We start from the raw sequence: 21,429 nt of genomic DNA, 5'->3' as shown, positions 1-21,429 counted from the left end.
CATGCCTGTGTGTCCTTTTGTATCAGTGTGGCTGTGTGTGTGTGTGTGTGTGTGTGTGTGTGTGTGTGTGTGTGTGTGTGTGTGTGTGTGCGTGCGCGGTCCTACGTGGTTCCAGGGCAGATAGATCTGCATTGTGTGCACTGGCTCTGTGCTGCTCACTGCAGCATTAGAGGAGCAGGGCCCCATCCCTGGAGTGAGTTTTCCCTCCCAATCAGCACACGCGGCGCTGAGCTAACATGGCAGATGGGGAGAAGTAGGTGACATTTGCTACTTGAGCTCTGCGCCTTCCTCTGGACTTGTTATGGCGATTGCACACCGACACATTATCACTGCATTATTAAGGCTGAGGTGCTGAGAATCTGTCAAAGGTCTCCATTACAGCCGTCTAACCTCTGAGCAGCGGTTCATCTGTATTGACTGTGTGACCTTGTCTGTGGTGGAGCACAGGAGCGAGGAGGCTCTATTGTGCTGCCTTCTCATAATAGTGTGTGTGTGGTGCTGAGTGTCCAATGACACAGAGCCCCTGTTCTTCAGTGGGATCTGCTGATATGAGAGGGTGGGCTGAGGTCAGGCTCCGTGGGGGTTGGGGGGGGGGTTGTTGTGTACCTTGGTAAGGCTGCGGGCGGCCGTGTCCTTGCCCCCGGGCGTCAGGTTCCTCAGCTGGATGTCCAGCAGCTCCACCAGCTGAGCCATGGCCCTGACGGTGGAGGGGATGTCGCCGGGCCGCAGCACGCCTTTGGTCTGCTCGGCCAGCTCCTGGGCCACCACGGCGGCCGTCTCGCCAGAGCGCATCTAGCAGCAGGGGAGGTGGAGGAAACACGGGCGGAGAAATATGAGCAGAGGAGAAAATAAAGTCGAAGAATAGCAGCATGAGAGAAATAGCGAGGGCAGGAATGAATATCAATATATTTGCAATTCATTCTTTTTTATTTTCTCTCTCCCTTTTTGCAGAATGCTCCAATGTGACCCACTTGAGAGCAATCTCAGAAGTGAGCACTCTTTAGTGATGTCCTGCAGTAAAAGAGCACATCCTTCTTCAGCTTCAAAGGGCTTTGCCATGTTCAATATCCCCATCCCTCTGGCCGCCTGCCAGCGCCTCCTGCCCACCATGCGGCGCATTACTCACTCTCTGGGTGATATAATTGGTCCACGGCGAGGAGCAGTTGCTGAGGTCTGGCCCCTGGGGTTCCCAGTATCCCAGTGTGGTGCACATGTATGTAGCAACACCTGCAACACACACACACACACACACACACACACACACACACACACACACACACAAACAAACATACCCAGATGGCGCCCACATTAGCTTAGCACTAATGCTAAGGCGCCATACTCGCGCCATATCGTCACTTCAGCGTCTTGACATGTCATTGTGCAATTACTGAATGAGAGATTTTATTTATAAACATGAGCGTAGCCCTCACGCTCCAGTTACGGAGGCCATCGGGGCAGCCAGCGCACCGCTGACTGACTATTAACCCACATCTGCAGCGAATATGCGGCCGCTCCATAGTCTTGGCACGGTCAGCGCATTATTTAGCATTTCATCGAATTCTGATGGTAGCCACACAGTGTGAATAAAACAGGGTGACACATATGGTTGTACTATAACAGGGGTGGGCAAACTCTGGGCCGCGGGCCGGATCATGAAGGCAACAGTAGTTCCCACTAATGACCATTTGACCGACAGTGCACAGTTTATACATTTTTGCAGCATAACGGGGCCCACCCCTGTACTATAATGTATGCCTATTCAAACTTAACATATTATTTATTGTATTGCTGTGTTGTATAATTGATATTTCATTAATGCATTCATTGATTCTTTCATTCATTCATTCATTCACTCATTTCCTCTGTCTGATATAGAGATGTTTACTGTGTGAGTTCAGCAGTAGTGGTGCAGAATGGTGGCAGTGTGTTTTCCGTGCCGGAGGCTGCAGCACTGCCACTGCCTCCTCTCCACGGCCCTCACCTATGGTGCCCGTGGGGCAGGGCTGCTTGGAGACTTGTCCCTGGTGCGTGCGGGGCCAGGATATCTCGTCCACCAGCCGCGGGAGGCAGAAGTCCATGGCGACGGGCGGCTGGGGCGAGGGCTGCAGAGGGGGGCTGTGCTCGGGGAGGTGGTTGTTGTTATTGCTGCTGCTGCCGCCATCACCACCACCACCACCACCACCGCCACCGCCACCACCACCACCACCACCACCACCACCACCACCACCGCTGTTGGGGACGATGGGCCGCGGCTGGACGGTAGTGGTCCGTGCCCGCGGGCTCAGAGTGGAGGTCAGGAAAGGACGCATGGTGCCTGTGTAGGCGTGGGGCCGACTGGTGGTGGACGTCCTGAGGGGCGTCAGCTCCTGGTTTGGGTGCAGCACCGAGGAGGGGGGCTCTGGGAGACAGAGAGAAAGAGCGAGAGAGAGAGAGAGAGAGAGAGAGAGGGAGAGAGAGAGAGGGAGAGAGAGATGGAGAGAGAGAGAGAGAGAGAGAGAGAGAGAGAGAGAGAGAGTGAGGGAGAGAGAGAGACAGGGAGAGAAAAAAGAAGCGAGACAGAAAGATAGAGAGAGGCAGAAAAAGTGAACGTCAGTGACACAGACAGTGACATGGAGAGAGATATTTAACAGTTTAAAAAATGGCCGTTCTATATAAGTGAAAGACTGAGCGCCGGGCAGCTGTAAAGCCTAACGGTGGAGACCACTCCAGGTCTGCTGTAAAAGTGAATAATGACGCTATTTCAAGGCTATACAGGCTGTGATGTCATGCTGGAGGAGAGGACCATCACTCGCTGCTCTGCTCTGCTCTGCTCTGCTCACTGCCATTCCTGCGTGCTCAGCACAGTCTGCGTTCTCTATATAAATCATTACCCCACTGACAAACAACATGACCTCACTCACAACACGCTGCGCAGACGGAGGCCACCACAACACAAACACGCCGCTGACTCCCGACGCGATTTGCGGAGCCCCGAGCCTCGCCTCGCCTCGCGCCGGCCGGCCTGGAGAGCTGTCCCTATTTTGGACTTGCGGATGTTGATGGGTTTTTAATGACGGGGCCCTGGCCCTGAGCTGCTGTTGCCTGGGCATGGAGCACATGCTGATTTAGGCTTGTTTGCTGGCAGCCCTCGTCGGAAATGATTCTATTTTTTCGCAAACTTCCCACGTTGCGCTGCCTCCCCGCTCCTTCTATTCATTAATTCTGCTCTGTAGCCTCACTCCTTCTTTTTCACATTTCCATCTCCCCATTTCTCTCCCCGTTGGTCTTCTCTGACTCTCTAGTTTTTCCTTCACACGTCTATTTTTTCTCTCCTCCATCCTTCCCTCTGTTCTCTCTTTCTCTTCAGTCCTCCCTTTGCCCCCCCCCCCCCTCTTTGTTTCTCCTCCCACCACACCATGATTCATGTCTCCATCCATCACTCCTGACAAGGTGTGTTTTTCTCCACTGTTTCTAGGTCGGAGCGGGGTACTTGAATGAGTATTGTGTGTATGTGTGTGTGTGTGTTTTGTGTGTGTGTGTGTGTAGTACTCGGAGTGTGTGTTCTGTCGAGCGTTTTTAAGTGTGTGTTTTGACAGTCTGGCCTGAACTCCGAGGCGAGGGCGGACGTGGTGGTGGGTGGGGGTGTTGGGGGTGTCTGGACTGTCAGCCCATCTTAGAAGACGAGCAAATGGGAGGTGAGGAAACTAAACAAAAAGACTCGGCAAGGACACGACAGCCGGGCCCTGAGAAACGCGCTCCCCTCAGCATCTCCAGCCCCCGCAGTCAAAACAACCGTGTCCATCACTCTCACTCCTGACGGAAAAGGGACCTCTGTTTGCACAAACATCTCCACCGAAATGGCCAAACAGCCCCGGACACGTTATGTCTAGCAGCCCTGACCCCTGAGCATGTGGCCAGGGAAAGGTTAAAAGGTTATAAATATCTGTGTGAGAATCTGGGATGACTAACTGTTCCCCAGGGATTAAAGAGCTTGTTGTGGGGACTGCTGGGACGTCAGAGGAGGCTCTGTGGCTCCGAGGCTCCGAGGTCCCTATCTGGGCTGGCGGGGTGGTGCCAGGCTGCCTGATTCCCGATTCCGGGACGCCCAGTTGTTTGTGCGAATATTGCCTCTACTGGCCTTGTTCCGTTTGAAAATAGAAAGCGTTGTAAATCTCGGCAGGAAGGGGGTTGCGCGGGGGCGGGGGGGGTTGTGGTAGTGTGGCCTGGCAGGCATGGCTGGGAGCAAGAGGCAGGCAAGCGAGCAGGAAGCATAGCTCTCTCTGGCCTCGCTTGTTTACGACGGAGCTGACGCTGGCCGCAGAGCTTGCCAAGGCGCTTGGACGCGGATCAGGATCTGGGGATTTGAGGGATGTGGAGGGAGAAGGGGACCTGCGGTCGCTTGTTTGTGTGGGTTATTCCACAACATTGTCCATATCCTCCAGATTGCTCCAAGATATAAATCTCTGGTGACAGTGTTGATGTTTTTTTAATAATGCGCAGTGGTTTGGTTTTTTATTGTCATTGGGTATGGGGGAGGAGACATTAATGCAGAGGCCATGATGTCAGCGTCTGAATACTGGAATACACATAATAGCTAGTGCTTAGTGGAAAAGAGTATGTACGTTTGTGTATAGAGGATTAGTGAATGTTAGTGTGTGTGCATGTAAGAGTGAGTGTGTGAAAAAAAATAATAGAGGGATAGAGGGGGAGGAGAGAGGAGGGAATTTAGCTATCGTAGCTAACATAGCTAACATGCATGCTTCAGACAGAACAAGATAGACAGAGGGAAATAGAGAGAGTGTAATGGAGTGAGAACAGAAGTCTAAAATGTATTTCTGTGTGTGTGTGTGTGTGTGTGTGTGTGTGTGTGTGTGTGTGTGTGTGTGTGTGTATGTGTGTGTGTGTACGTGTGCGGAGCTGGCTGATGTGATAATGTGCAGCTCGTGGCCACAGCCCCTTGCCGCTCTGATAAGACTGAACTCAGGACTTCAAAGCCGCCAGAGAGGCTGATTCCGGCTGCCGATAAAAAACACAACAACCCCTGGAACCCTGCCGAAATAAGAGAGTGAGAGTGAGACAGACCAACACACACACACACACACACACACACATGCCTGCCATTACACAGGCAGAGCGAGCCACTCTTGACAGCTGAGAGCTTCTCTCATGTTTCCCTCTCCGTAGCGGTGAAGTTAGCGCTCATTGAGAGAGCGGATGAGGCCGCGGCTGGACAGCACTGCAGGCTAATCTCCACGGCTCCAAAACACACTTGAGATTCGGCACTGGTATTTCAGCTAAAGGGGAGGTTGGAGGGGTGGGGGTGGTGGTTGTTTTCCGTGCTCTGGTGCTGTGATTGTGTCAAGAGATTTCAGAGCATTTCCTACTGGCTCTAAAAAGGCAGGACATCAGCAGCTAGAAAACAGCTCAACATCTCAGAACTGAACATATAAAAAAAAAAATGAGCTTGATTCAGCTGCTTGGCCAGAGTCCAGCGCTGGTAGAGAAACACCATAAATAGTGGCTATCTTATGCCGAGTCAGGTGTTGGATGTCCTTTGTCCAACCCTGGAGCACACACACTTCCACAGGAGAGGAGTAACACCCAAAAGCCACAGAGCAGGTGTGGCAGACAGACTGGGGCTTTCAGCCCTCCATGCAAATCAGCAGGCCTCAGTCAATTTGGCAGCAGAACGCACATCTTGTTCAATTAAGCAAATCTGTGCTGCTGTTGACAGAGGGGAGCAAACAAAACCACATCATTATAAAAGGATCCGACTTTGTATTCCTTTCACTTCTCCTCTCCTCACACACACACACACACACACACACACACACACACACACACACACACACACACACACACACACACACACACACACACAGACACACACACTCACACTCTCTTTCTCTCTGGCAGTATGTCCTCTTTGTTTCTCCCTATCCCTTGTTCCTCTATCCTGCCAAAAGTACTGAGCTGATTTTGGGAGTTTTTTTTTTTAACTATATGCTTCTAACCGTCTGAAAGCATAAGCAGCCTGAGATAAAAATGTTGAAGAGGAAAAACGTCCCGCTGCTATTGGGGAGGGATCCCTGGGAGAAGCTGCTGAAGGCAGCCGTGGATATGAAAGCGCTGACGTCCCTTATCTCTGGCATTTGGAGTCCACATGTTCATGTGCTCACAGCCCCACTCCAGCCTCACACCCACTTAATCTCCAAAAACGCACCCACAGCCTCACACCTACACACACACACACACACACACACACACACACAAACATACATACAAACATACACACACACACACACACACACACACACACACACACACACACACACACACACACACACACACGCAAACATACATACAAACATACACACACACACACACACACACACACACACATACTGTACACAAACTCATAAACATGTACACTCACAAACATGCACGCACACACACACACACACATCCATGCAGGGCATGAAATTGGCACCCGCCCACACGCCAAATGCGGGTAACTTTTGTGATTGGCGGGTGAAACTGTCAATCTACCTGCCACGTTGGCGGGTAGCCAATAAGACAACACAACACTGAGCAAGGAGATGCACTGTCGGGATTGCCGTAGGAAATGTACTCTTTACTCCGCTACATTTTGAATTGCCTTTCGTTACGAAAACAAGTTTATTATTGGAGAAAGTATCTCAAGGGAGAAAAGAGCACCTCTCGCCGGTACACAACGGCGTGGTAGAAAAGAAACAGGGCTTCAGAAAGCATTGCTACGTTTCCCCGTGATTATAAAAGTAATGGCTGGCCTATGCTTACTACACAGAAGTAGATGTTCTATATAGCTAACAACTCAGTTAACGCAATGACGTCCTGCCAGTTGCTGCATCTTCTGGTGAGGCTGCCAGAGTGCCAACGAGACTAGAGGTATGACATGACAAGGAAACTTCCACCTATATTCATTTCTGGCCAGCATCGTTCAACAAGCACATTGGACAAGGAAAGTAGGCCTACAACTTAATTTACAAGCAAAGCAAATGCACTGGAAATCGAGCATACAAGTTAGAAAAAGCCTAGCATTCATTTATGTAGCCTCAATGTTGCAGGGCATGACATGAGACGGTCGGATGAGAAAACAGATAGCCTGCTCTGTCGCTCTGCCCGAGTGGATATGCCTAGGCTATTATAGCCTAAATATAGGTCTACCCATAATATAGCCATTGTTTTTAGGTTACATTGTCTGTATGGTTAAGTTATAAACAGACTTCTAGCAATGCAAAGCGGAAGAATCAGCTGCAATGTATTGGAAGACTGCTTTTCAATCCATAGCCACGTAATGCTTATTCTGGCTATGACAAAGTATATTAAATAAAATATATTTGAATTGGGCTTTTAAAATATGTTTGACTATATGATTAGCCTACAGAGGAGGAGAAAAGCAAATAGGCATAAAGGATACTTTTGTATCCCTTTAAAGGTCCATCAAAAATATAAAAATGAAGGCCTACAAAAAAGTAACTTGTTAGGCCTACTTGAGTAATTTATTAACAAAGTACTTTTTTACTTTTACTTGAGTACTGTAATGTGTATTCTGTACAAGTTCAAGAACCATTCTTATGCATTTTCTGAGTCGTTCACCTTTATTTTGGGCACAAAATAATTTTGGCTGGTAAAAAAACACTGTGGCAGGTGGATTTCAAAATTCACCTGCCACAGTGGCTGGTGGCCAAAAAAGTTAACTTCAGGCCCTGCATCCATGTATACAATAACACCTCACTCCCTTGCATCATGGGTTTTGAGTTGAAGCATCCTTGTTCCACTAAGATCCCATTTCATAACGCTCTGTCCTCATCCCATCCCCTCGCCACTGTCTCTTTAAGGGTTTTAACTCCTGAGGACATCAGTGCCTGACCCCAGCCTACCCCAGCTCTGAGTCGTCCCTTCGTCCAGCTGGCCTCTCGCTCCTGCAGCTCTGGCTATCTCTCCCTGCACACTCCAGACACCTCCTCGTCTCTAATCACACACACACACACACACACACACACAAACACACACACAAACACTGGCTATTTCCCCCTGCCCACTCTCATCTCTAATCACCCTGTGTCATTAGCAGAAAATCTCTCCCTCAATCTTTCCCTATCACACCATCTCTCCCTCTCCTCTGCTCATCCCTTTATCTTGTCCACCATCTCCCCCTCTGGTTCCTCTATCCCCCACACGCTTGTTCTGGGGCCCATGAGGAGGATCGGGTGAGCCTGTGGTTCCAGGATTATGGCAGCAGCCTCGCTAACGAGCTGGCCGGCTATCTTTTTGTGATCAGTGGGCGAAGGTCCCGAAATGTCACAGCTCGCACTGCCCACTCCACTACACTTCCGCCCGAGCTGACACAGTCCCTCCCCTCCGTCTCGCTCTCCGTCTCGCCCCTGTCTCTTCAGTCTGCCTTTTCTTCTCACCTCCTGCCCTCCCCTCTTGTCTTGACCTTTCCTGTGCTTGTCCCGACACTCATCTCTCATTTGCCGAGCGGAGAGACAATAGAGCCAGTGGTGCGCCGCTTCCACAGGAAACGGCTGCCTGGCTGAGACAACATCAAAGGTGCCGCGGGGAGACGGAGCGAGCGAGCGCACAAAGCGATGATTCTGAATCAGGCTCGCCGTCTCACGCCTCCCCTCCAAGCTATTACCGTCCTGACGCCGACACTGATCCCAGAGCAGAAGCTGGCTGTCGCCGTAATCAAAGGAAGCCTCTAAATTTAAACAACGATGACAAGAGGGCCAGAGGCTGCGCGAGGGCCATAGTTATTTTCCATTCATTTCTGACGCGTGATTAGAGCTTTTATCTCAGACAAAACTGCACTCCTCCGCAGCTGTGTTTTCTGCTCTCTAAATTTTGCATGATAAGATAAGTGAGCCGAGGCCAAAATAAAACCCTAATAGAAATGTATGAGCCTTATGCCTTCATTAACACACAGCACGTGCACTGAGCATTTTGCAACATCTCTTCAAGTGGAACAGCAGTTGTGCTTATGGGAGTGTTACATGTCAGCCTGGGTATTGTAGGTGGTCCCATTAATCTCTGCACATGTGTGTGTGTGTGTGTGTGTGTGTGTGTGTGTGTGCACACATTTTTTAAATCCTCTACCTGTGAAGTCTTTAGCCCAGCTGGAATATGCATGCGCCTTAGAATCACTTCTGTCACCAGATGCTAAGAGGTGTGTGCGCTCTCGTGTGTCTGTGTGTGTGTGTGTGTGTGTGTGTGTATATGTGTGTGTGTGTGTGTATGTGTGTGTGTGTGCATACTTGGTTTCACCGTCAAACTGCCTCCTCTCAGCGGCAGAGCTGATAATGAGAGGAGCGCTGCCACTTTTGTTCACCAACTTTTCAACTTAAGCAAACTCCTCCTGATAAATAATTCACTTGTTTTATCCAACGCCTGCAGTGAGCATGGGGTTATGTAATCTGCATCTCAGAGTCCGCCATCAGATCCCACCATAAATAATAACAGACCGAGAAAGAGAGACAGGATAAAAGAAACAGAGGAGAGAGAGAGAGAGACAGAGAGAGAGAAAGAAAGAAAGAAAGTAAGAGACACATAAGTGAGTTGCATCTCTGTGTGTTTGACAGAGTGTGAGAGAGAAAAACAGAGACCGAAAAATAAGTATGTTTGTACATGTGTGTGTGTGTGTGAGTGTGTGTGTGTGTGTGTGTGTGTGTGCAGGCGCGCGCGCGTGTGCGCGTGTGTGTGTGTGTGTGTGTGTGTTGAAGACAGAAAAAGAAAGAAAGAGAGAGAGAGCACCTAGCCCAAAATAAGCTGTGTGTGAGTGTGTGTGAGTGAGAGGAGAGTGTGAGGTCTGAGAATGCTGCTTGCTGGCTCCTCTGTGGTGCTGTGTGCTCAGGCGTCTCACTCGCTCTCTGTGTCATTTCTACATTAAATCCCCACGCAGCCCCACACAGCCACAGGTCACAGTCAAGAAGGAGACGAGAGGTAATTACCACCCTAATTGAAATTCAGCAGATCAGCACCACTCACATTTACACACGCACACACACACACTCACACATACACACACATATGCACATACACACAGCCACACACAAATGCACAGAGGCACTCTCTCACACACACTTTATCACATGCACACCCACACCCGCACCTAGACACACAAACGCCAGACCTCATCAACTTCTTGCTGACAGACAGGCCCTAATAATCGAATGCTGATTCCCATTATCCCTGCATAATCAAATGCAGAGTGCATCAAACGTCGCTCTGAAGGATCAGGCAGCAACAGTAATCCATCCCCCGACGGCCCCGGCCCATCAATAAACCTGCTCTGGCACAGGGATGGCTACCAGGGTGTCGTCATCTAAAGGATCATATTCTCTCCACACACACCCAACCACTCAACTCTAACGCATGAGCACATCCATATGCTCTCATATGCACATATTCACACACACACGCACACACACGCGCACGCGCACGCACACGCACACGCATAAACACCCACACACACACACACACACACACACACAAACACCACACATACACACACACAAACACACACACACACACACACACCGTTGTCTCTGCCTGTTGTGGGTAAAATGAGTGAGCATCAGTGAGGAGGCACGAGCAGCAATGAGGACTTTCTCCCAGCAGCAGTGTTCTCCCAGTCAGCAAGCCTCCCTCCTTACATAACTGGACCAGGGATGGGTTGACCGCCGGCCAGCGCTCTGCTGGGCTTCTGCTGCCCAGCCAAATGGAGCACTAATGCACAACTCTGCTTGACCCATATGGACCACAGGACTTCACAGAGCAGACCCCTAATTCTCTCATTCGTTCCTTCATTCATTCACTCTGCTTGGGTTTGCAAATTGACAGGATTGAGCGCCTGGCCATCGATCGGAGTTATTTATTTATTTATTTATTTAGTTGTGCTCGCAGCATCTCTGACCCGTCTGGAGGCCGTCCAGTTTGAATAGCCATTGATCTCTGCGCTTAAAAATCCTCCTCGGACAGGACAAGCTCCATTATTCCGGACGGGGGATCGGTGAAAACCCAGTTTCTCTGCGTGTAATTTGCTGTAGCGTGGCTCCTCGGTGCATGTAAGAGTGTGCTTTAGCACAGAGTCATTTAATAAAAGGGAAAAGAGGCGAGTGGGCGCTGGGCCTTAAAGGTGTGAGGAGAGGCTATTCCACTTCAATAGCCCCGTGCTCCTGGGACACACACTCTCTTTGCTTAGCACAGCCAATTCGATAAGGTACAGCTTTAAGAGTATGTATGTGTGTTTGTGCATGTGTGTGTGTGTGTGTCAGAGAGAGAGGGAGATAGAGAGATAGAGAGAGAGAGAGCAGGTTAAGTGAGACAGTGTTTTGTGAACTGAGGGGAATGTGGTCTCATAACTGCTGAACAGTAAGTCTATGGGCAGATAATACCACCATTCTCCATCAATAACCTCTCCATGATGAAAACAGGGATAAATTACTACCCCTCCACCCTCCATCTGCCCCGGGGGCATTTCTCCACCTCTGATTCACTGCCAAACTCTGTAGTAATGACACTATAATCATAATTATTTTCCAAACAAGTCAACACATGAGCACAATTCACTGAGGTGGTTTCGCAATTCCATTCAGTAAACAAATGCCCCTTTATGTTGTTACGCTTCGATTACAACAAATTCATTTCCTCCTAACCAGACTGCTCCTGCATCCTTGATCTCAGTGATGGCAGAGCAGATAGAAAATGGCACCTCTGCTTCACTTCAACCCACTCTTAGAACTATGGGATTGGTTTAACCTTTCACCAAGCAAAGGCTACCAGAGCAAAAAAGCCTTGATAATGAATTACCCCCTCATCCACTCAATTTGTTTGATAAATATCTGAATTAGAATTGGAGAAGTGGAGGTGAGCGCTTTAATCATCGCATTCCAGTTTGGCCTTTAACAAGATGAGACAGCCTTACCGAGACCATTGTTGCCAAAGTCCAGCGAGTATTTGACCACATGGTAGTTGTTCCAGACGTAGAGCAGGTTATCTCGGGGGTTGTAGTCCACGGCAGCGATGTACTGGTAGGAGTTTGGGAAGGGGATGTTGATGTGCGTCTCCCGGCTCTTCTCGGTGCTGTACATGTAGTCGATCTTGTTGCCCGTGGCCTCGTTGTCGTCGTCCTCGTAGACGGACTTGACCACGTAGAGCACGCCGCAGATCATGAAGGCGTTGGAGGCCGAGCGCTTGTCGTAGCTGCTGTCCCACGTGCCCTCCACGCGCAACGTGTAGGGGTTGAGCTGGCTGACCACCACGCGGCCGTTGTTCTGCTCGGTGGCGTAGATGACCCACAGGCCATTCTCGTCCACGGCCAGGTCGATGTCGGACTTGCCGCCCCAGCGGTAGGGCGAGGTGTCGTGGTAGTTGGCGTTGGCGATGATGGCCTCGCCGCTCTTGATGCGCGTGCGCAGGTCGAACTTGACGATGTTGCGCGTGCGCTCCTTGTTGAAGAAGAGCGCTCCGTCGTACACCACAAAGCCAGTCCCGTCCACGCGGTGCGGGAGCTTGTAGGTAGTGGTGGGTCGCCCGGCGATGAAGTCCTCCTTAGACGAGTACTCGGTCAGCGTGTCTGTCCTGTACGGCGTCCAGGGCATGTAGTAGATTTTGTTGGACGACTGCAGGGGGTCTTTGCACCAGGCTCCAGACTGGTGGTCCGACTCAAAGAGATGCTCACTCTGGTAGACCCCTCGCAGTATACCTGGGCACAGAAACACTGGGGGGAGAAGGACAGGAGAGGGAGGGTCAAAATGAAGTCCAGTCCAGACAGTCACATGCTAATGGACTTTACATTCTAAAGTAAATGGCACAGCTCCATCAATGCTGGCTTATACTAACATTGAGGTTGAGGTACTGATTCCTATGTCTGCTGTGCTTACTCTATTTTATTACTGTTGTCTTTTATGTGGTACAGGGCGCTGAACTTGTGTGTGTTTTGTATTGTAAGCAGCTGTATGTAGCACTGTATGCCCAAGACAAATTTCCCTTCTGGGACAATAAAGTTCATCTAATCTAATCTAATCTAACATGCAGTGATAGCCATCATGGCCCATGTCATGAGATCTGTACCATTAAATGAAGAACTATGAAGGACTCTATGCTGCTACTGTGCAGGCATTCGTTCCACACTTTGGTCACACATTAATACTTAAAATGGTTATATAACTGATATAAGTGAACACATTAACATTTTATTGTATGACATTTCAGTAACACCTCACTTGAAGTTTAAATTAACATGTAAATTAGATGATAAAAAAATATATAAATAATTACAATGTGTTATTAATAAATCATTAATGAATATACAATGCATAATAGATGTCACCTTAAAGTAAAGTATGAGTATGAGCACTGACCCCATCACGAGTCATACAGTCTTTTGTCTTCCAAGGTAAAGACATCCAATTAATTTCTATTTTGTATTTAAATTATTTAATTACTTTAAAGATTAATTTGGGATTTTATAAATGCAACCTAATAACTGTGTCACTTGGCTGAGGTGTGATTTTAATTTCAATTTCACACCAATCTATAACATATCAATTTGTGTGACAACACCTACCAGAAATATTTTTGTATTCCTTTTCTTCTAATGTGCTAACTTCCTCAACAAGACTGTTATTAATGTTAATGATGATAATGTTATTCATTGGATGTGATCATAGAAAATAGCAACATTTTGTACCAACATTTCATAGCAAAAACCCCATTTATTTTGTTCTGATATTTAAATGCATTAACCCAAATAAACCTACATTAAGGATGGGTGAGATTAATACACAGTAATTAACCCTTCAGATTGATATTGGCTCTCAACCGATATGTCCGTATATGCACGCAGTCAGGCTCAACCATATGGCCCATTAGTCTTTTGTGATACATTTTCTCAGCCTATTACTTCCATTATTGGTGTGTTGCTGAACTGGTTCTCCAAACTAATAACACGAGAGTTAATGGTCATCCCCTGTAGCAGGCCCATGCCCCAGTGACCACTGAGATTTACGTCTGTCTGGGTCGCAGTTCACTAGGCCCCAGACCCGGGGGGATATTTATATGTGTTAAGAGAACAGGAACCTGTCAAACACAATAACACCCCACACGTCAGAGAGTGCCCTTCCCCAAAGATATATCCCCTCCATCTCAGCACTACCACAGATCCATGTGGAAGATACCCCCCCACCCCTTTCCCTTGTCTGGCTCTGCTGAGCTGCTTTCTCCATCGCCAGTCAGCAACTGTAAACGTGTTGTAATGAGTGTTTTATTCCCTCCGCTCCCCTGTCTGTCTCTCCTGAAATTTATTTCCCGCCAGGACCAGTTTTATTTTAGCCTGGGTCGCACTATAACTCCCACATTCCCTATTTACGGCAGGGAGCCGTTTCTTCCGGGAACACGAGCAGAGCGGGGCAGTCCCAGGGATGGGTTAGTCACATGGACTGGAATGTGTGTCATGGCCGCGGAAAGCCACACACTCCATTCCCACAATTGAATTGCCATTCTAGATAGCATTGTGGGACATCCTCCTGGGAAACGGCAGTGACACTCCAGATAGCATTACGTTTTTTTCCTCTGTTTGTGTGAGCACTGCTGAGGTGGTACGGAAAGGGGTCCAACAATTGGCATGCAGTATTTAATTCCCATGCTTTGTCCAAATAAGAGGAAGCTATCATTTTATACGACCTGGCGGGAAAAGAGCTGGACGTTTATAGTGTGCGTGAGTCAGTCAGATGATGAAGTGGGGTCTGAAGGGGGCCCTCCCTCTCGCTCTACCCTACAGAGTCAGTCCACTGATCTGCGTGCCTCTGCTAGCGTAGCAGAGCCTCTTGCTGAAGTCAGCCAGCGACTCCGAGACGTGATGTGTGGGGGCCATTGGAGCCACCCACGTGAGGGAAAGTGGTTTGAGTGTGTGTGAGGAGCGCTCGTACCTCTCTGTTCCACTTCTGACCGAGGCAGTCCAGACACATCGCCGGCAGGGAGGGGTCACACAGAGAGACAGAGAGGGAGGAAGGGAGAGAAGAGAGAGCGCAGATTAACGACATCATAATCCATGTGTTATCTACGTAATGTTCATCATATTTTATGCCATGACCTTGTAAAACTCTTGCGACGCTCTTCGTTTACAATTCGGTAATGCAATCCACAAAGTGTTACTGGAGACTGATATTATCAATTATAAAAACAGGCACACACAAAAAAAAAACATAGAAACATAAATAAATTAACACATTGCTGTTTGTATCCTCCCATCTCTGGAGAAAAATGATGCATCAACTGTGATCCGTAAAGAAAACAACAGAGGGAGATGAGAGAAGTGCTAACACCTTGGCGTGGGGTAGACAATCTGTGTATTACAGCGCTGATGGCAGACACGGGCCGGTGCTCAGGCACAACCTCTGGAGAGAACGCTGGTGGCGTGTGAGTGTGTGTGTGTGTGTGTGTGTGTGTGTACATGCTTTCAGCTGTGGGGAGCGGCGGAGCAGCAGTGTGAGCCGCTGGAGGTGCGAGGAGAGAGGGGAGTGTGTGTGTGTGTGTGTGTGTGTGTGTGTTGGTGAGCCCCTCTCTCCCCCGCTCTGCTCTGCTCCACTCCACTCTACTCACTCAGGGGCTCCACGCAGGGATGAGGACATGATGGAAACCTGATCCTCCACCTCCCTCTCCCTCCCTCCCTCCCTCCCTCCCTCCCTCCCTCCACTTCTCACTCTCCTGCTTTCCTGTTCTCAGAGTTTTAAAAGTCTCTCCATTTCTCTGTGTTTCGGAGTTTTAAAGCTAAAGGAGATATTCACTGATCCTTTGGGATGCCCTGCAGGGCAAAAACACTGACGATTGTTCTTACGCTTCTGCAGCTGCTGCTGCTGTGTGTGTGTGTGTGTGTGTGTGTATGTGTGTGTGTGTGTCCTTGCTTTCACATGCCCCTCATTCCTTTCACACTCCATTAAACGTCCCTTTAATGAAATATGCATAGAGTTGTGTGAGTATCAATGCATAGCTCAACGAAGATACCTTCAAAGCATGCTTAAGTGTGTGTGTGTGTGTGTGTGTGTGTGTGTGTGTGTGTGTGTGTGTGTGTGTGTGTGTGTGTGTGTGTGTGTGTGTGTGTGTCTGTGTGTGTGTGTGTGTGTGTGTGTGTATGTATGTGAGAATGAGAGAGCATTTTATGGTTTAAACACACTTCTCAGTGTCATACTCCCACAGAGCACACATATGATCCATCTTGTAAAGGCTGAGCATGGACACTCGTAAACGCAGCTCTGCAAGCAGCAAAGGGCTTTTTAATATGAAACGCTGTTAATTGAGCAGTTAAAAGAAAGCAATAAGTGTCAGTGGTGTGAAATGGCAGAGCCTGGGAGAGGAGGGAGAGCACAGCTATTTGTCTGTGGCGCTGTACAAGCATGGGGGGAGAGGCGTCTAGAGAAAGGAAGTGCAGTGGTGATGTCACCAGCTGACAATCGGTTGGTCTGCGTTTGATTCCTGGACCCGCCATTGTGAGTCCGTGTCGCGTTGGATAAAAGCGTCCACTAAATACCAGCTAACAGTCCCCAACAGCAATTGGTCCAGAGGAGGCAGCGCGCAGACGGTAGGGAACGGTGCCGGAAAAACACCAGACAGTCTGCTTATTTGTACAGACACCGGTGGCAGTGGCAGCCTAGTGTAGCTGGCGTGTCTCCGGCCGGCATCACATATAATTGGGCCACATGTTTTGAAGCAACCAATGGCACATTAGGGAGAAAGAATTCACCAAATCAAGAGGCATCTCCTGACATTCATCTGATAGAAACGTCAACCAGGCCACAAGTCACGTTTTTTGGTGTGTTTGTCGATTTTGCTGAAACTGCAGAAAAGAAATGTATTTCTGATTCTTGCATTAATAAGAAAAAAAACCCCTAAAAATCCACAGCAATAATCCTTAGAGACACAGAGGCAGAAGGTAATCTTTGCCATATTTAATAGATTATATGGCTCAGTGCTCCGCTAAGTCAGGCTAGCAGTTACATGCTTCCTCTAACGCTGTCTTTCTCCAAGTCAAACCAGGCATGGACGACCAAGGTCACCCTGAGTATGACAGAAATATCTCTTTCTGCCTCTCTCTCTCTCTCTCTCTCCCTCTCTCTCAACCGTTTTTCATAGCAGCCCGGCAGGAAAGATGTGATATCTAAATTTAACTTTGCTAATGAAACCCATATACAGAGATGTCTGAATTCGGTGTTTCTTGCATGACAGTGAAATTCAGCTGCAGCAGGAGTGTGTTGGCTCTAACGAGAGCATCATAACTGGGCAGCCAATCTGATCTCAGTGCTTAATTAGCCATCTTTGTCTCTGTTCCCTCCTGCAGCCTTGTGGGCTGGTGCACTCTATATTGCCTCCTAAATAACATCACACCACACTACACTACAACACACTACACTGCACTATACTATACTACACTATACTACACTGCACTACACTACACTATACTATGCTACACTACACCAACACTATACTACGCTACACTACACCAACACTACACTACACTACACCAACACTATACTATACTACACTACACTACAATACACTATACTACGCTACACTACACTACACTATACCACACCACACTACACTACAACACACTACACTGCACTATACTACACTATACTGCACTGCACTACATTACACTACACTATACTACGCTACACTACACCACACTATACTACAACACACTACACTACACTATACTACACTATACTGCACTGCACTACACTACACTACACTACACTATACTACGCTACACTACACTACACTACGCTACACTACACCAACACTATACTACACTACACCAACACTATACTATACTACACTACACCAGCACTACACTACACTACACCAACACTATATTATACTACACTACACCAACACTACACTACACTACACCAACACTATACTATACTACACTACACCAACACTATACCATACTACACTACACTACACTACACTACACTACACTACACTATACTACGCTACACTACACTATACTACACTACACTACACTACACTGCACTACACTACACTATACTACGCTACACTACACCAACACTATACTACGCTACACTACACCAACACTACACTACACTACACCAACACTATACTTTACTACACTACACTACAATACACTATACTACGCTACACTACACTACACTATACCACACCACACTACACTACAACACACTACACTGCACTATACTACACTATACTGCACTGCACTACATTACACTACACTATACTACGCTACACTACACCACACTATACTACAACACACTACACTACACTATACTACACTATACTGCACTGCACTACACTACACTACACTACACTACACTATACTACGCTACACTACACTACACTACGCTACACTACACCAACACTATACTACACTACACCAACACTATACTATACTACACTACACCAGCACTACACTACACTACACCAACACTATACTATACTACACTACACCAACACTACACTACACTACACCAACACTATACTATACTACACTACACCAACACTATACCATACTACACTACACTACACTACACTACACTACACTACACTATACTACGCTACACTACACTATACTACACTACACTACACTACCACTACACCAACAATACACTATACTATAACACACTACACTACACTATACTACACTACAGCATACTACACTGCACTACACCACACTATACTATGCTACACTACACTATACTATACCAACATTACACTATGCTACACTACACTATACTACACTACACTATACCAACACTATACTATACTACACTACACTACACTACACTACACTACACTATACTACACTACATCAACACTATACTACTGTATACTACACTACACTACACTACACCAACACTACACTACACCAACACTATACTACACTACACCAACAGTATACTAGACTATACTACACTACACCAACACTACACTACACTACACCAACAGTATACTACACTACACTACACTATACTATACTACACTACACTACACATACCAACACTACACTACACTACACAAACACTACACTACACCAACAGTATACTACACTACACCAACAGTATACTAAACTACACTACACCAACACTACACTACACTAACAGTATACTAGACTATACTACACTACACTACAATACACTATAGTACACCAACACTACACTACACTATACTACACTATACTACACCAACACTACACTATACTATACTACACCAACACTACACTGCACTACACTTTACTAAATTTGGATGTTTTAAAAAATAAGTCTACATTTAAAAAAATAATGAAATAACTACACTCAAACCTGGGAGAGACACTGAAGGCTGGGATGTCAGGGTACAGCACATTTTGCAAAAGCTGCTCCAAGTTGGAGTTGAGCTATGCACTAAAGCCTGGAGGACAGCCAAGGCCTCAGCCACGTGGGAAAGTGGGAAGCCAAAAACTGGTCAGAAACATTTGGAAGGAAATCCCAGCTGGGCCGCCGCACAGGTAATTGAATTACCTGCATTTAATGCACCTTGACTCGCAAGACCTTGAAAATTGTGGTGGTGGAGCTATGATGGAAAAAACGACAGCAACTAAGAAGACCTCCTCCGCCACGGCCTGAACACACAGCGGCGGCGCTGGGGTAATGGAGACACTCCAGTCAGATGGGGGGAGGAGCAACTCATGCGCTATGTGTGGCCAGAGGTGTCTGATGAATGATTAGGTGGACACTCTCTCACAGCGTGTGTGCTCTCTCTCTCTCTCTCTTTCTCTCACACACACACACTCTCTCACACACACACTCACACTCACATACACACACAGCGAGCCTTTTTATGTGATGGATAGGTCTCTCTCACATATAGATTTTACAGAGAACTCATTTGTGAATGCCCCTAGTTCACCTCTACCACAGTAATTTATATTAGTCCATTTAGCCATCATGCTTTCCTCGTCATTACACATCTATTGTGCTGTAAAAACAATTTGGCTGGCAGAGGTTTTTTTTGTTACTCAATGGAATATCCAAAATTAGTTTTCTGAGCATTCATACAGTACACATGCTGCACAGTGAAGCACATCACACACACACACACACACACACACGAAAGAATATGCTGATGCTCAGCTATTTGTAGCCCATTCAAGCGCCTCCTCTTGCACGCTAAGTCATTATGAGAGGTGAGGAGAGCAGGCGTCTTACTAAACTCACTTGCTGTCCGCGAAAGACTAACAACCCATCGCAGAAACAGCCGAGAGGGGCCGAGAGAGGGACACCAGACGTCCAGACATGGCTAATGCTTTCACCAGTTCACCAGTGTGACGTTTTCACCAGGGGAAGGACTCGGGGGGATTCATTGACCGGCGTATTGACTGCATGTTTCTGTGAAACGCTGCAATTATAGGTGGGAAAATATCAAGTGACCTTGACCTGTCTGCTCTCTGGATCCATGCTCCCGGTCATAATTGGGAATTTTATACATTTTCCGATAATGAGTAGAAAAGTAGAATTGTCCACGCTCAGTGTTAGACGAGGGGCTACAACGCAGTGGTAAGTGCTTCCAGCTGCTGATTTAGGAGCATGAGAGTAAGACATTCCTCTGGTGTAGGAATGATTTTTTAACTATTCAGCTGTCCTATGGCCATCAGGCCTTATGACTCAGTAGTTTATCCTGATCGAGATGTTTGTTTTGGGGAATAGATTTTTTCCCATTCATTTACACACATACAGCATAATGTGAGTCTGAGGTAATAGATCACACCACCTAGTCACATTTCATCCTATTCAGCCTCCCAGTGCCACCACTCTTCTCTCTAAGTGCTTTTTGCAGTGTCCATTATGTGGGGCTGGCAGACTCTTCCTCCATTTCGCCGGCTCTTCCCATTCTGGGTGGGGGGGGGGGGGGGGGGCTGAGTGGAGAGGAGTGCCAATCTAACGCACATCCTCCTCAGTCAGTCAGTCAGTGAGCAAGTCAGTCAGTCAGCTAGTCAGCTCCACGTGTTTCTCTCCACTCTAATGGCTCTCCATTATGTGGGCTCTGGAACCCTGGCCCCAGTAATGACTCGGAGGCTTGAGAAGTTACCCATTTTCTTTTTTTTTTTTCTTTTTCCAAAGGAACCCAATACATCTCTTCCCCTCTCTCTTTCTTTCTCTCTCTTTCTCTCCCCCTCTCACTGATCTGATAAACTCCTCATCCTCCTCTTTTTCATCCAGCCCTCTCTCCTTCATGCTGCAGCAACTCAATAAGTGGCCTGGCATGGGGAGCGGAGGTATCGCGTTATGTTTCCATCTGCCGCAGAGAGGGATTGAGACGTATATTATTTAATCTAGCCGTCACTCGAGACGATAAGGTGTATTTGGTGGAGGGTAATTGAACGTTTCTGGA

At 47.7% G+C, this 21,429-nt stretch overlaps 1 protein-coding gene across 1 annotated transcript in view; it reads right to left on the bottom strand.

The window, feature by feature from the left end:
* adgrl3.1 (adhesion G protein-coupled receptor L3.1) overlaps positions 1-21,429 on the bottom strand; it is a 92,876-nt gene that overhangs the window by 32,192 nt on the left and 39,255 nt on the right. The window contains exons 6-10 of the mRNA XM_076294794.1: positions 14,952-14,966; positions 11,948-12,742; positions 1,982-2,398; positions 1,127-1,227; positions 607-792 (exon numbers count right to left, since the gene is read on the bottom strand). Of these exons, the coding sequence (XP_076150909.1) occupies positions 607-792; positions 1,127-1,227; positions 1,982-2,398; positions 11,948-12,742; positions 14,952-14,966 (1,514 nt within the window). The remainder of the gene's footprint in view (positions 1-606; positions 793-1,126; positions 1,228-1,981; positions 2,399-11,947; positions 12,743-14,951; positions 14,967-21,429) is intronic.

The sequence above is a fragment of the Alosa pseudoharengus genome, unplaced genomic scaffold (genome assembly GCF_046254945.1).
Source record: "Alosa pseudoharengus isolate Yale_2024_CS ecotype anadromous, Long Island Sound unplaced genomic scaffold, YU_APseudo_1.1 YU_APseudo_1.1_scf_2, whole genome shotgun sequence".
Lineage (NCBI taxonomy): Eukaryota > Metazoa > Chordata > Actinopteri > Clupeiformes > Clupeidae > Alosa > Alosa pseudoharengus.
The sequence above is the reverse complement of the archived record's forward strand: the minus strand, read 5'-3'. Positions and strand labels throughout refer to the sequence as shown.